The sequence below is a fragment of the Hypanus sabinus genome, chromosome X1, assembly GCF_030144855.1.
Source record: "Hypanus sabinus isolate sHypSab1 chromosome X1, sHypSab1.hap1, whole genome shotgun sequence".
Classification (NCBI taxonomy): Eukaryota; Metazoa; Chordata; class Chondrichthyes; order Myliobatiformes; family Dasyatidae; genus Hypanus; species Hypanus sabinus.
In genome coordinates, this window is record NC_082738.1 from 15,888,879 (window position 1) to 15,903,770 (window position 14,892).

The following is a 14,892-nucleotide window of genomic DNA, read 5'->3' on the forward strand; positions in this document are numbered from 1 at the left end:
GGGGAAAAACAGCTGGTGGCTGATTGGAGGAGCAGAATTCCTGTTCCTGGAATTATGCCAGTGTTTGTTAGTTTCTTGTGAATGTAACTATCTTAATCCACGTTGTGAGCACCAAGAGGCATTTCACTGTGTCCAGTGATGTTTTGAGCACCACTGTGCTACCCTGTATCTGGAGCTGCTTGTGTGTAATCTTGTCAAGCACATTGCCAATCTTGGTGGCAAGATTGGTTTGGGAACATGGTTTTCATTGGACCTGTGGTCATATTTTCTGTTCCTCAGGTCAAGATTCTCCAAACATCACTACCTCTGTTTCTCTATTGCAATGGATCAGCAAATTTGCAGTTAACACCAAGATTAGGGGCATAGTGGATAGTGAGAAAGGCTATCAAAGCTTGCAGTGGGATCTGGACCAGCTGGAAAATGGGCTGAAAAACAGTAGATGGAATTTAATGGAATTTAAAGTAAGAGATGTTGCACCTTGGGAAGACAGACCAGGGTAGGTCTTACACAGTGAACGGTAGAACACTGAGGAATGTGGTAGAACAGAGGGATAATTCCTTGAAAGTGACGTCACAGGTAGATAGGGTTGTAAAGAAAGCTTTTGGCACATTGGGCTTCATAAATCAAGGTATTGAGTACAGGAGATAGGATGTTATGTTGAAGTTGTATAAGGCATTGGTGAGGCCTAATTTAGAGTATTGTGTGCAGTTCTGGTCTCCTACCTACCTATCAATAAGATTGAAAGAGTATAGAGGAAATTTACCAGGATGTTGCTAGGACTTTAGGATATGAGTTACAGGGAAAGGTTGAATAGGTTAGGACTTTATTCCTTGGAACATAGAAGAACGAGGGGAGATTTGATTGAGGTGTACAAAATTATGAGGGGTATAGATAGAGTAAGTGCAAGCAGGCTTTTTCCACTGAGTTTGGGTGAAACTCGAACTAAGGGTCTTAGGTCAGTGGTGAAAGGTGAAATATTTAAGGGGAGTCTGAAGGGGAACTTCACTCACAGGGTGCATGGGAGGGGTATGGAGGCCTATGGTTCGGGTACAGGTCAGTGGGACTGAACAGAATAACAGTTTGGCATGGACTAGATGGATCGAAGGGCCTCTTTCTGTGCTGTAGTACTCTATGACTGAAGGCTTTCAGCCAGCAGATTGAGACTGGCTTTTGGTGTGGGTGCACAGGTTTGACACTGGACAGTCACACTTCTAAACTCTTGATGCCAGAGCTAACATGAAAAATCAGTACCTACTTAAAAGTATCAGAGCAAAAGAGAAATAAGTGTTTCATTTGAGTTTATATACCCAGTTATTTGAAAATCCACCAGTTTTTTGAGGCAGTTGGCATGAATGTTCATGTGGGTCGGAGGACTGCCGTTATGGTTCAGAGTCAGGAAGCTGTTTCCTGGGCACAGATATCTGGACTGACAGTCAGTGTGAATACTGTGGGAATGCTGTATTATTGAAAGTGCTGTCTTTGAGCTGACTAATGAAATCATATTTGCCTACCTCAGGGTATTCATAAGGATTCCAGAACAAGAGATTTCTCTCTGGTAGCCTGGACCCAATATTTACCCTGAAGGAGATTCACTAAAACAGGCCAGTTGTTTGTGTACATGTTCTGTTTGTAGAATTTTGCTATGCACAATTTGGCTGCTGTGTTTCCCACATTACACTTCAAAGGATGGCTGTGAGGCGCTTTATGTGATTGTGAAAGATGCAACACTTCCTTTTGCCTTTTTCCTTTACTTGGGCCATTGTGCATCATTTTCCTCAGGGAAGATCAAGCTGGCAGCAGTTTAGCAAAGCTGACCTTGTATTTGCAGGAACCTTCACTTCCTGGTGTTTCCTAGTTTGTAAGTCCATAGCCATGCATTATGTTCATGGTTCTGTGCCTTGTCAGATACAGTGGTGGGAACAGCTAAATTACTAGATTAGCAATAGAGACTTGAGTTCAAATCTCACAATGGCATGTGTGGAATTGGGTATTGGTGTTGCTTTATTGTTGTTCCATGTACCAAGGTACAGTGAAAGTCTTGTCTTGCAATCTGTTTATACAAATCAAATCATTACACAGTGCATTGAGGTAGAATGAGGTAAAACAATAACAATGCAGAATAAAGTGTAAAAACTACTGAAAGAGTGCAGTGCAGGTAAACATTAAACTGCAAGATCATAACGAGGTAGATTGTGAGGCCAAGAGTCCATCTTATCGTATCAGAGGTCAGTTCAAGAGTCTAAGACAGAGGGATAGACACTGCCCGTGAGCCTGGTGGTGCATGTTTTCAGGCTATTGTATCTTGTGCCTGGTGGGGGAGGGGAGACTAGAGAACATCCGGGGTTTTTGAGGTCTTTGATTATGCTGGCTGCTTTACTGAGACAGTGAGTAGTATAGACTGAGTTCACAGAGGGGAGGCTGGTCCCTGAAACGTGCTGAGCTGTGTCTGCATCTCTCTGCAAATTCTTGCAGCCATGTGCAGAGCTGTTGCCATATGAATGAATCTCAGAGTAGTATGTAGTGACATGTGTACTTTGATAATAAATTTACCTTGAACTTTGAAAGCTGTTATGCATCCAGACACAAAATTTGGTTATTAATCCAGAATTATTTGATGATCACAAAATTACTAGATTGTTGTAAATATGGTGAGAAGATTTGCCACCCTTACCAAGACAGGTCTGTATGTGACTCAGGCTCACCAGATATCGGATGACTCTGAACTGGCCCAGTACACCACTCAGTTAAATGTTGCATTTGCATTTCCAATGAAAAAAATAAGTAGAGTCCTTTTAGGCTGCTGCTCACTAACTGCATTGAGGGGTCCAGTCTTCAGTTGGGGCCAGCTAGGTCCTAATTCTTCTTTCACAAGAGTTTAAGGGTTTTGCCAGAAGCCATGTCAAATTATTTTGTAAGAAGAGTATCACCACATGGGGTACTATTTGTATCTTTTTCAAGTCAATACAGAAAATGGTTCTTAAGGTCAGCATGCAGCCAAGAATGAGCAGATTGTCTTGTGAGGAAAGGTTAGAGAAGCCAGGTTTGTACTCATTGGAGTTTAGAAGTGTAAGAAGGGACTAGATTGAAATATAAGAGATTATGGGCTGTCATGGTGGGGTGGATGTGGAGAGGAGCATAGAACATAGTTCTGTGTACAGCACAGTACAGGCCCTTCAGCCCACAATAGTGTGCCAACCTTTTAACCTACACAATAAATTGAATCCTTTATGGAGGAGTAAAATAGCCCTCCATTTTACTTTCATCCATTGTGCCTATCTAAGAGTCTCTTAGATGTCCCCAATGCTTCTCCATCTACCCCCACCCCATGTACCTACCACTTTCTGTATAAAAATCTTACCTCTGAAGCCTACTATATATGTTCTTTCAAATACCTTAAACTTATGCCTCCTCAGATTAGCCATGTCAAGCCTGGGAAAAAGTCTCTAGAATGTCCACTCAGTTTATGCCGCTTGTCATCTTGTACATCTCTATCAGGTCACCTCTTATCCTCCTTTGCTCCAAAGAGAAAAGCCCTAGCTTGCTCAACATTTCATAAGACATGCTCTCTAATCCAGGCAGCATCCTAGTAAATCTCCTCTGCACCCTCTCTAAAGCTTCCACATCCTTCCTTTTAAATTGAGGCTAGCAGAACTGAACACAGTACTCCAAGTATGGGCAAATCTGGAACTAGGGGTCACTGTAATAATAAGGGGTTCGGGGTCCCTCATTTCAGACAGGTAAGACACAATGCTTTCTCATAAGGTTGTGTTCTTTGGAACTCATTTCCTCAAAGGTCATTGGATGCAGTCTGAATATTGTTGACACAGAGACAGGTAGATTTTTTCCTAACAAATATGGAATGAAAAGCTCCCAGTGAAAAGTTGAGGTTACAGAAGGATCAAGTATGATTTTATCAAATGGAAGAGGTGGGTTGAGGGGTTGAGTCATTGTAGCAGACGAGTTAAAGTTTCTGGTCAGAACTGCTGGTCTTCTTCCTTTGCCACAACAAAAATTGCTGGCAGTTTGAGAAACTTTGCAGTTATGGTGAATGCTGAGTAGCAATCCTTCCATTGAATGACATCTATTTAAACTGATGCCATGCTAGTGCTTGGCCATGGGATGTTGCTACCACACTGGACATTCTGAGAGAGGAGGTGGTGTCAGGGAATAGATACAGTTCAATTACTCATCTGAGGCTGATTCTTTCATGTTGATTAAAAGGACCGTCTGATATTTGTATAATAGTGCAGGATCACTATAAAGTTGGTGCTGAATAGCGCTGTGCAACACTGAAGTTGTTTGGGCCTAGGTCTTGAGCCCAAATGTTGGGCTGGCACTGAACTTGCAACCACCAAGCAAGATTTTAAATGTTAATATGAACCTCATCTCATTGGCAGCAAGAATTATAAAGCACATCCGGCAGATACGTTATTTTAATGTAATAAAGTACAATCAAAGTTAGCATTACATATAAAGCAAATAGAGTACAATATAGGAGACACAAGGGGTTGCAGATGCTGTAACCTGGAGCAAAAATCAAGTTGCTGGAAGAATTCAGTGTGTCAGGCAGTATGTATAGAAGTAGAGGGATAGCCCAGTGTAAAAGAGAAAAAGCTTCAAAGTTGGCATCTGTACAATACTACAAAGCTAGGAATATGATGTAGAGTCAAAGGAAGAAAATTGACTGACTCACCATTCTTCACAGTTATGGGAAAGAGTAATCAGGATGGATGCCATTCTAGGATTGGCAGGGAGACACTGCTAATCCAAGGATTCATGGAGAAAGACAGAGCTGTATTATAGAACTAGGCACAGACTGTTCGTGCTGGAGATGAGGGAGGCCATGAGTATTATAACCTCAGGAGTGGACTTGATGCTTAGAAACAGGATAAGAGATTAGTGTTTGCTGTTTAACCTAATTTTGGTGTTTACATTTGAAAAAATGGAGCAACGATTACTCAAGAATGCTATGTTCACTGTGGATTCTTTGCATCCTACAAAATCCATTTGTTAATGTTCTAAATAGGAGGAAATCTGCCAAGTTTTTACCTAGTCTGGTCTATGTCTGTCTTTTGACCCAACCATCTTGACTCTTAACTGCCTTCTCTGTTCAGAGAAATTAGGAAGGAACAATAAATACTGGCACTGCCAGTAACACCTACATCCTGTGAATGGATATTTTACCAATATTATTTGCAAAGTGTGCAGACAAATGCATATAAAACTCTGGGAACTCTAACAAGGTTTATCCAAAGACTATTTTTCTGGAACTTTATATAAATATCAGTTGCATTCCAGAAAGCAGTTAGACACAAGGCACAATCCTCAAAGTTTTAACGGGCTTAAATCATTGTTCAAAACCTGAATTATATCTGGGGCAATTGCAGAGAGACTGTGCTGAATTAATGATAATATTGCATTGTAATATTTAAAAACATTATTAAAAATTACCAAACCAGACCCAAAACTACTGGCTTACTTTACCATGATCAAAATGTTTAATTGTAATGTTTTTCAGTTTCCAGTCTAGCTTTAGCAATTTTGTTAATTTATATATCTGCTTCAACAACTTGGCTGAATCCTGTTACTGTTCATGGTATTTTGACATCATTGGGCTGTATCGTGCCTCAGTGTTCTGTACATTTTAAGAGTCTGGAGCCTTATTTTAGCCATATCAAAGCACTCATAAAATGCAAACTGTTTTGCCTTCTGATATGTGACACAAACCTATTAATGAAAGTGAATCCGGGATTGAAAGGTTTGTCATGTGAGGAGCTTTTGATAGTTCTGAGCCTCTACTCACTGGAATTCATAAGAATGAGGGGAGACCTCATTGAAACCTATCAAACGTTGAAGGGTCTCGGTACAGTGGATGTGGAGAGGATGTTTCCTAAGGTGGGGGAGTCTTAAGACCAAGGGACACAGCCTCAGAATAGAGGGGTGTCCTTTTAGAATGGAGATGAGTAGGAATTTCTTTAGCCAGAGAGAGGTGAATCTGTGGAATTCGTTGCCACAGACAGAGAGTTGTGGAGGCCAAGTCATTGGGTATATTTAAGGCAGAGGTTAATAGATTCTTGATTAGTCAGGGCATGAACCTTACGAGCCTGATTGAACTTTTTGAGGATGTGACTAAACACATGGATGAAGGATGAGCAGTAGATGTAGTGTATATGGATTTCAGCAAGGCACTTGATAAGGTACCCCATGAAGGCTTACTGAGAAAGTAAGGAGGCATGGGATTCAAGGGGACATTGATTTGTGGATCTAGAATTGGTTTGCCCACAGAAGGCAAAGAGTGGTTGTAGACAGGTCATATTCTGTATGGAGGTTGGTGACCAGTGGTGTGCCTCAGGGATCTGTTCTGGGACCTTTACTCTTTGTGATTTTTATAAATGACCTGGATGAGGAAGTGGAGGGGTGGATTAGTAAATTTGCTGATGACACAAATGGTGGGGGTGTTGTGGATAGTGTGGAGGGCTGTCAGAGGTTACAGTGGGACATTGATAGGATGCAAAACTGGCTGAGAAGTGGCAGATGGAGTTCAACCCAGATAAGTGTGAGGTGGTTCATTTTGGTAGGTCAAATATGATGGCAGAATATAGTATTGATGGTAAGACTCTTGGCAGTGTGGAGGATCAGAGGGATCTTGGGGTCCGAGTCCATAGGACTCTGTTGACTCTGTGGTTAAGAAGGCATACGGTGTATTGGCCTTCATCAACCGTGGGATTGAGTTCAAGAGCTGAGAGGCTATATTGTAACCACTCTGTGCCATTGGCTACATTCAGAGGAGATGTCGGGTAAGTTTTTTACTCAGAGAATGGTGAGTGCGTGGAATGGGCTGCCGGCAACAGTGGTGGAGGTGGATACGATAGGGTCTTCTAAGAGACTCCTGGATAGGTACACGGAGCTTAGAAAAATAGAGAGCTATGGGTAAGTCTAAGTAACTTCTAAGATAAGGACATGTTCGGCACAACTTTGTGGGCCAAAGGGCCTGTGTTGTGCTGTAGGTTTTCTATGTTTCAGGACCCAGTTGTTTAAACCATTGCTCAGGATTTCCTAGTATATCTGAATGATACATGCTGACAGAAGCATCCACTATAATTAAAACTGAAAGCTGGAGGTGAGCTAAGTGAGAGGGCCCCTTTGAATATCATTTCACAAAATGCTTGGAGTTTCCCGACATTATTGCTGCAGCACTACCCTCAGGTTATAGAGGGCACTACAAGTTGAACCATCCAGCATCCATTTTCTGCACACATGTAAACAACCATCAATGGTACTTTAATTGATGGGCAGACTTCATTCCCTTTAATTTTTTTTTGCCATTTTACCCTTTGCTGTCTCTTTGTTTGATGCATTCTTACAGGTGGATACGTAATAAAAGCCCGGACAGACACTTTGTGGATATTTTTAACAAGTGATTACTACTTTGGTTGGGATAATTAACTTGAGAGTTAAAGATTTGAAGGGCAAGAGAACTTGCATTTCAATAGCACTTTATATGGCCTTGAAATGACCCAGATTCTTAATAAGAGTACCTCCTAAGTCTGGTTATAATTGCAAGACACCCATTCTGTGGGCAGCAAACTCCCAGAAGCAGCAATTGGATCAGCCTCAGATAATGTTTCAGAGATTTGATTGAGAGATAAACATTGGGCGAAACAATGGAGAAATCTTATCTATCTTGTTCAGAAGCTAAGACCTCCAATAAAACAACACTGCACGTGTGACAGCGTTTGTTGTGTGCACAAGTCTCTGAAGTGGAACAAGTCTTCAGGGAATTTTGGACACGCTGATGTCCTCTGGTTAAGAGCAACACAAGCCTTGTACTACTGTCCACAGTACTAAGTATTGCCACTTAGTGAGCTGACTGCCAGACTCCAGAGGGCATCGGTTCTTGGAGGATCTCCACCCAGTACATTTCCTCAAATGTCCCTTCTGCTTCCTTGTTTGCACAGCATGCGAAGGAACTGGGGCTGGCAATCGATATCAGACTGTGGATTCAAAAAACATCGACAAGTTCATCAACTGCACCAAGATCACCGGCAACCTTGATTTCCTCATCACGGGGATCGAGGGGTAAGAAGCATTGACATTCCCCTGGATGGAAATGACAGGCAGTGTAATACTGAGAACACTGTGTAACCCTGGTGATGGAGAGGCATGCAGCCTTGCTTGTGTGCATCATCAGTCTCAGTTATGTAAGGAAGTATATGTAACACACACCAAATGCTGGAGTAACTCAGCAGGTCAGGCAGCATCTATGGAAAAGAGTACAGTCAACGTTTCGGGCTGAGATCCTTCATCAGGTCTGGAGAAAAAAAGATCAGGAGTCAAAGTACTCTCTATCCTGCTAAAGTGTCTCAGCCCGAAACGTGTGAAGGAGAGCTGAATGGTAAATAAGAGAGTGTTTCTCTCACCAAATCACATCTCCCAGCAATGTACCCTCCCTGTTGTCTTTCCAACTTTGTTCACACTATATCTTGCTGCAGTTTTGGAAATAATGGACCATAATTTGGACAAAGGTGTGTACATCAGGACTTGCTCAGATAGAAAATTGTTCAAACTGTCAAGACTCAAAGCCTCAACCAAATCAAGAGAGATATGTGTCAGAGAGCTTCTGTATGCAGACAGCTCAGCCCTGGTTGCTACTGATGTTAATGTGATTCAAGAAATTGTAGACCACTTCTCGTTTGCTGCCACTCTTTTTAGCCTAAGAATCAATGTCTCCAAAACCAAGTTACAATCACAGAATTGTTCAGCAAGGAGTCCACATCAACTCCTTATAAAGTCTTGCAATCAGTCCCATTCCCAGTAGTCTTATGAGTTTATCCTTCCTTCAGTGTCTTTCTGATTCCCCTTTGAAAGCTGTGATTGACTCTGTTTCCAAACCATAACCAGACTTAGCATAAACAAGAAGATTTTCCTCATGTCCTTATTTTACTTTGAACCGGTGTCCCTCGGAACCATTGCAGTGAACCTCTTCCATGCCCTTTCTAAGAACCTCACATCCTTCCTGAAAGATGTGACCAGGATTGGATGTAATACTCTGATTGTGTCCTAAAACAACCAGGTCAGTTGTAACCATCCAACCACTGATCTAACTGACATCAAACCCAAGGTCTTTGGTTTGTCTCTTATCAACCAAGTTATTTGAGTAGCTCGTTGGAGTCGCACCTAATGACAATAAACCATTTTCAACTCTCATTGAAGCATCAATTAAAATCAGTTGTAAACTACCCTCTTCCTCCAAGCTTTCAATTTGTTTGAATACAGCGTTCAGATGTGTTTTTATATATTTGAGATTTGACAGCAGGGAGTTACTTCAATATGGAACTATCCCAGTGTTTTGAGACTTTTTCCCAAGTATTTTTGCTGATGAATTAGATTTTTAAGGGCTGGACAAATTTTTAATTTTCCAATTGAATTTTCCCCTGCCTTTTTACCTGGTTTTAGGGACCCGTACCACAACACTGCACGTCTGGATCCAGAAAAGCTGAAGGTATTTCAGACTGTTCAGGAGATAACAGGTAGGCACCTTAAAAAGATGGTTAAAGTTCTGGTGTGGGACCTAGTAGCTCAATCTTAATCTAAGGTGACTCTTCAGGTTCAAAGCTGTTCTAGATTACTGTCAAGGGGATCTGCCTGGGGCTGTAAAAAAACTGCTATCCATTTCTGATTTACCTCAAGCCCCAGCCCACTCTGGTACTGGCCTAATGGACGTGGAGTTCATGATATGATTGTACGTTGCTCTTCCTTAGATTAAGCAAGGGCCTGCGGTGTTTAAGTGCCGCCCTTGTAACCTGCTCCAGATGTACTGTTCTGATAGTGTTACAGCTTCTGTCAGTACACAGGCCTGACTGGCTGAACATTAGTGCTAACACAGTGAGGCTCATTCCAGCCACAGGCCCAAAGGGTTGCTGAGTGAGTGCATTAGGCCTCCAAAGCAGATAAAGGGGCAGAGTGGGGGCAAAAGTAATATTCACCCACAGGCCTTTCCTGTCTATGTCTTTACCGGATACTGACAGAAGACTGTATTCTCAAGCAAGCATTAAAAGAGGGCTTAAAGAAAGAGTCTTGCACTATAGGCTATTTGGAACAATTTAAGGCAGAAACATATTGAATCTGGACTGGTGTTTGAGAGTATGATCAGCTCACTGGTATTTCAAATCACTTAATGTGTTCTTCCCATTTTCAGGTTACTTGAATATCCAGTCCTGGCCAGAAAGCCTGGAGAATTTCAGTGTCTTTTCCAATCTAACTACTATTGGAGGAAGGACACTTTACAAGTAAGCACTCTAAGAAGCTGTGCATGAAAAGTGCAGTGCTGTGCCGATTGTTGGTTGTGGGTGGCGTGTCATTTACAAGTTGCGCGACAGCTCATCGTTTGTGGAAATCGGGTTAGAGTCAAATGGGCTCTGGACGTATGTCCCTACACTCAGTCCACCCCCTTCCTCCTCCTCATTGCCGTCCTTCTTCCCCGGGTTCACTTTCAGAAAGTGAAGAGCAGATTGTTGGGCAAAGTACTGGTTCATGTGGATTGTAGTAACCCTCCAATCCAGGGCCATTAGAAGAGATCATGAAACAGATGAGCTTTATTTATCACATGTACATTGAAACATACAGTGAAACGCATTGTTTGTGGCAATGACCAACACAGTCCAAAGATGTCTTAGTGCCCATAAGTGTTGCCATGATTCCGGTACCCACAGCCAACTAATACCACCTCGGGCATCTTTGAAATGTGGGAGGAAGCTCAAGTGGTCATAGGGAGATCTCCTTACTGGACAGCAACTGGAATTGAACCTCAACCACTGCAGCTTGGGGTGACGAGGCAGGGAGGTGAGAAGAGAGTCTTGTTACATTTTCTGCCCTGATGCACTGTGGGAATGGGCCCATGAGGACCTGGCAAAAGCTCCAATGCATCAGTGTACTGGAATGTGGGATTCCCTCCACAGTCAGTTGCTGGTCAGTGTTTTATTGTGAGTACCGGGGGAAGCGTTGGGCAAAATTAAGTGGGGAGCAACCAGAACAGAGCTCCTGACCTCTCACTCGACTCCCTGGTGTCTTTTCTAGCCGCGGCTTGTCCTTGATGATCATGAAGCTGCAGAATGTGACGTCTCTTGGGTTTCAATCACTGAAGGAAATTGGCGCTGGGAATGTGTATGTGGCTTTCAATAAGCAGCTCTGCTACTACAACACGCTGAATTGGACAGTGCTGTATCGCCTGAGGGCTCCCCCTCAGTCCCCAATCATCAAGGAAAACAAGCAAGGAAAAATCTGCCGTGAGTGAGCTTGGGATAGTGGGAGTGATCACGGGGTGTGGTAAGTGGGTAATGCAGGATGGTGGTGGTGGGGGACAGCATTCTCTCCACAGCTCAACAACTTGCATTTACTCTACCACCTTTCTCATACCTTGTCAGAGGAGCAATAATTTGATGAATTTTGACACCCAGCCATGCATGTGATCAGGCTATTGTTACGTACCCCGTAACTGGGTGTCTTACCAGCAAAGATAGAAGAGTCCGTTGGAGTCTGGTGATACTATTTTCAACAGTATTTATTAGTAAAAATACACAAAAATAATATCAATGTAAATATACAGATAATATACGTCATCAATACTAAACCTAAAAGTGCGGGTATAATAATAATCAATAAGAAATAAGCTCTATCATTGTCTAGGGGATAGTGAATTGTCCGATGGAAATATAAAGTTCAGTTCAGTTCATGCCGGCTGTGGTAGTTGTTGGTCGCAGTGTTTCAACTGTTCGAGAGAGAGAGAGAGAGAGAGAAAACAGTAGTAACAGCTATTGACTTGCCAACTTTCCTTTACGATTTTTGATCCATCAATGTGTTGTTGTGGCCATTCACGTATGACCCCTCCGTCCTTTAGCTAGACCATTCTTCCGTGGTGGACTCATCACCCAAGCAAGGGTGGACACACACACAAGCCCCCACCGGTCTCACTACAAAAACCCTGTGAGTTAAAATATACCGACCCTCCGTTCGGTTTCCAGTCTCCCACCCTGTCTCGTGGGGTTCTGATGCTCACTAGCGTTTCTCCTGGTGCGTCTGAGGGGTGTTACCCCAGACCTTACTTTTATCCCCACTTACGGGGTCTCAGGTGTCAATCAGGTTGGGATGATGTAACCCATCAAACCAACCCACTGTGGTTGCCCCCTGAGGGGTTTCAATGAATAGAACAGTACCAAGTACACAAACCTTCTCCAAAAGACAATAGCAGTAATCAATGGTTCCACTCTCTTTTGTTGGTAGGAGACATTCCACTTTGTGTATCTCTGAGTTGTCTCTCTCATTAATTTTCATGAGCTGTTATCAATAACTGCCCTGGCAGAGTCCTGTGTCTCTCTCACTTCCTTGATAACAGCATCAGAATAGTAGCGATTTGCGATTCTCCAAAGGGCGGGGGGGGGCATTGGCGATTCTGTACCCTTCTGCCCATCAGAGTTGTTCATCATTCGTAACACTATTAAAAACTTGGTCAAAGGGGTAGGTTTTACAGAGAGATGGAAAGGGTGGGAGAGGTTGCAGAGGTTTTGGGAGAGAATTCCAGAGTTGGAAGGACAACCACCATTAACGTTGTTTAGGTAGCAGAGGATAGGATTTGAGCACAATAACAATGATAAAAAATGATAAACTCCCAGGATCAAATGATTCCCAACCCATGGTTCAAAGGACCTTGGTGACCACATTGCATGACCATTCAAAGTTCTCTTTATTTGGAAACTGCTCCTATTAGATTAAAATTTTATATGTATTATTCTTCTTACAGAAAAAAGGAGAAAAGCAAATCAGGAATCTGAGATCAGTTAACCTTCCAGTGGTTGGGAAGTTCCTAGTGTTTACATGTGAAGATAGTGACTAAACCTCCTGAAAATTTTTAGTTGATCAAAGGAGGACAGCATAGATTTATAAAGGATAGATCATTTCATAAATGTGATTGAATTTTGTGTGGAGGTTACTAAATCAGTGGATGGAAATGTTGATGGATGATACTTATATGGATTTTCCATTTGATGAAATCAACTAAAAGTTGAAGCTCATGGAATGGAAGGCTCATTATTGAGCCGGCTGGGAGATTAGCTGAGGGCAGGAGACAGCGACTAGCTATTACTCACATTAGCATGATGTGACCAATGATAGCCCATAAGGATCTGTTTTGTTAACATAACTATTCACCATATTTATAAATGATTTGCATGGGATAGGAAGTTATGTACCTAAGTAAAACAGCATCCATCATCAGGGACCCCCACCACCGAGGTCATGTTCTCTTCTTGCTGTTGCCATCAGGAAGGAGATAGAGGAGCAGTTATTACTCCCCAACCATGAGGATCTTGAACCAGAGGGGATAACTTCATTCATCCAACCCTACACTGAACTGTTCCCACAAACTATGGACTCACTTTCAAAGACTCTTCATCTCATGTTCTCCATATTTATTGCTTATTTATTTTTTATTATCATTATTTTGTTGTACTTTTTACTTTTTGTATTTGCATAGTTTGTTGTTTTCTGTATATTGGTTGTTTGTTTGTCTTGTGTGCAGTTTTTCATTGATTATATTGTGTTTCTTTGTACATACTGAGAATGCCCACAAAAAAACAGATCTTAGGTTTGTATATAGTGACATATATGCACTTTGATAATAAATTTACTTTGAACTTTGAAGTCTCCTGATGGCACAAAGATAGGCAGCATTATAAACAAAGATGGAAGCATTAAATTGTGAAAAGATACAAATAGATTAAGCTAATACTGGAAACTATGTCAAATTGATTGAGTCTGAGAGAGCTGGGGGGGAAATTGGGTGTAGCAATATCACACTATTTCCTGAAGATGAATCAGCTACTGGGGTCCTCTTTGGTTCTTCATGGGTAAAAGGGTTAAGGGTTAAAGAGGTTAAAGGTGGGATAATGGGGTTGTAAACAACATCAGACACAACTGAATAGTGGAGTAGACTTAATGGGCCAATGGCCTGATTCTGGTCTTAAACCCAAATCCTGTGGCACTCTGTATTTCCAGATGAGGCACAAGTTGGATGCTGTGGTAGTTTCAGAAAGGAACTGAGAGAGGGAAGTTGGTGGTGAAGTCCCTCTAATTTAGTAAGAGGTGTGAAAAATTCCTCTGGAAGGTGTGATTCTTTGCTGATCCCACAGATGACCTTTGGAAGTTTGTCATGACTCTTCCAGATATCTCAGATAGAAACTCATTTCACCTTTGGCCTTCTGATTGCCTTGAGGATATTCTTAAATTTAGAAAACAATATCTGTGCCCTTTGCTAAAGGTGCTTCATAGAATTGAGCTAGGTTTAATCCTGGATTAAATTTGTTGCATGCTTGTGCTGATGTTATTTTTTCCCCCACAGAGGCAGAAAAGAAGGTGTGTGATCCCTTGTGTTCTAGTGATGGTTGCTGGGGTCCAGGCCCGAGCCAGTGTTTATCCTGTGCCTTCTATAGACGTGGTGGAACCTGTGTGAGCAGCTGCCATTTCCAGGAGGGGTAAGTGACTGTAACACTCACTGTATGATTGGTAGTCACTTCCTGAAATACATTACTGTTACTCTTGATGCCTGTTCATTTCTCATTTCCCTTCATCTACTAGATTGTAGGCTTTACCTCAAGAATACCACAGTCCTATCTAATTTGGTAAGTGGTGTGAAACATTCCTCTGGGAGGTGAGTTAGCTCAAAATTGGCTAATTCTGGAAATCTGAAGTAAAACTAGAAAGTGCTAGAAATACTCAGCATTTGCAGTAAAAGGAAACAGTTAATGTTTCAGGTCAAAGATGTTTCATCAGTATTTTCACCTGCTCATTTGTCAGCGTTTCCTGTCAATTTGCTCTCAACCTCTGAAGTAGGTCTGCTAC

The 14,892-nt window shown here is 42.1% G+C and overlaps 1 protein-coding gene across 4 annotated transcripts in view; it reads left to right on the forward strand.

Annotated features, from left to right (window-relative positions):
- Positions 1-14,892, forward strand: part of erbb3a (erb-b2 receptor tyrosine kinase 3a) — a 144,241-nt gene that overhangs the window by 85,318 nt on the left and 44,031 nt on the right. For all 4 annotated transcript variants that reach the window (XM_059955914.1, XM_059955913.1, XM_059955916.1 and 1 more), the window contains exons 9-13: positions 7,959-8,079; positions 9,457-9,530; positions 10,199-10,289; positions 11,077-11,285; positions 14,393-14,525. In XM_059955914.1, the coding sequence (XP_059811897.1) occupies positions 7,959-8,079; positions 9,457-9,530; positions 10,199-10,289; positions 11,077-11,285; positions 14,393-14,525 (628 nt within the window). The remainder of the gene's footprint in view (positions 1-7,958; positions 8,080-9,456; positions 9,531-10,198; positions 10,290-11,076; positions 11,286-14,392; positions 14,526-14,892) is intronic.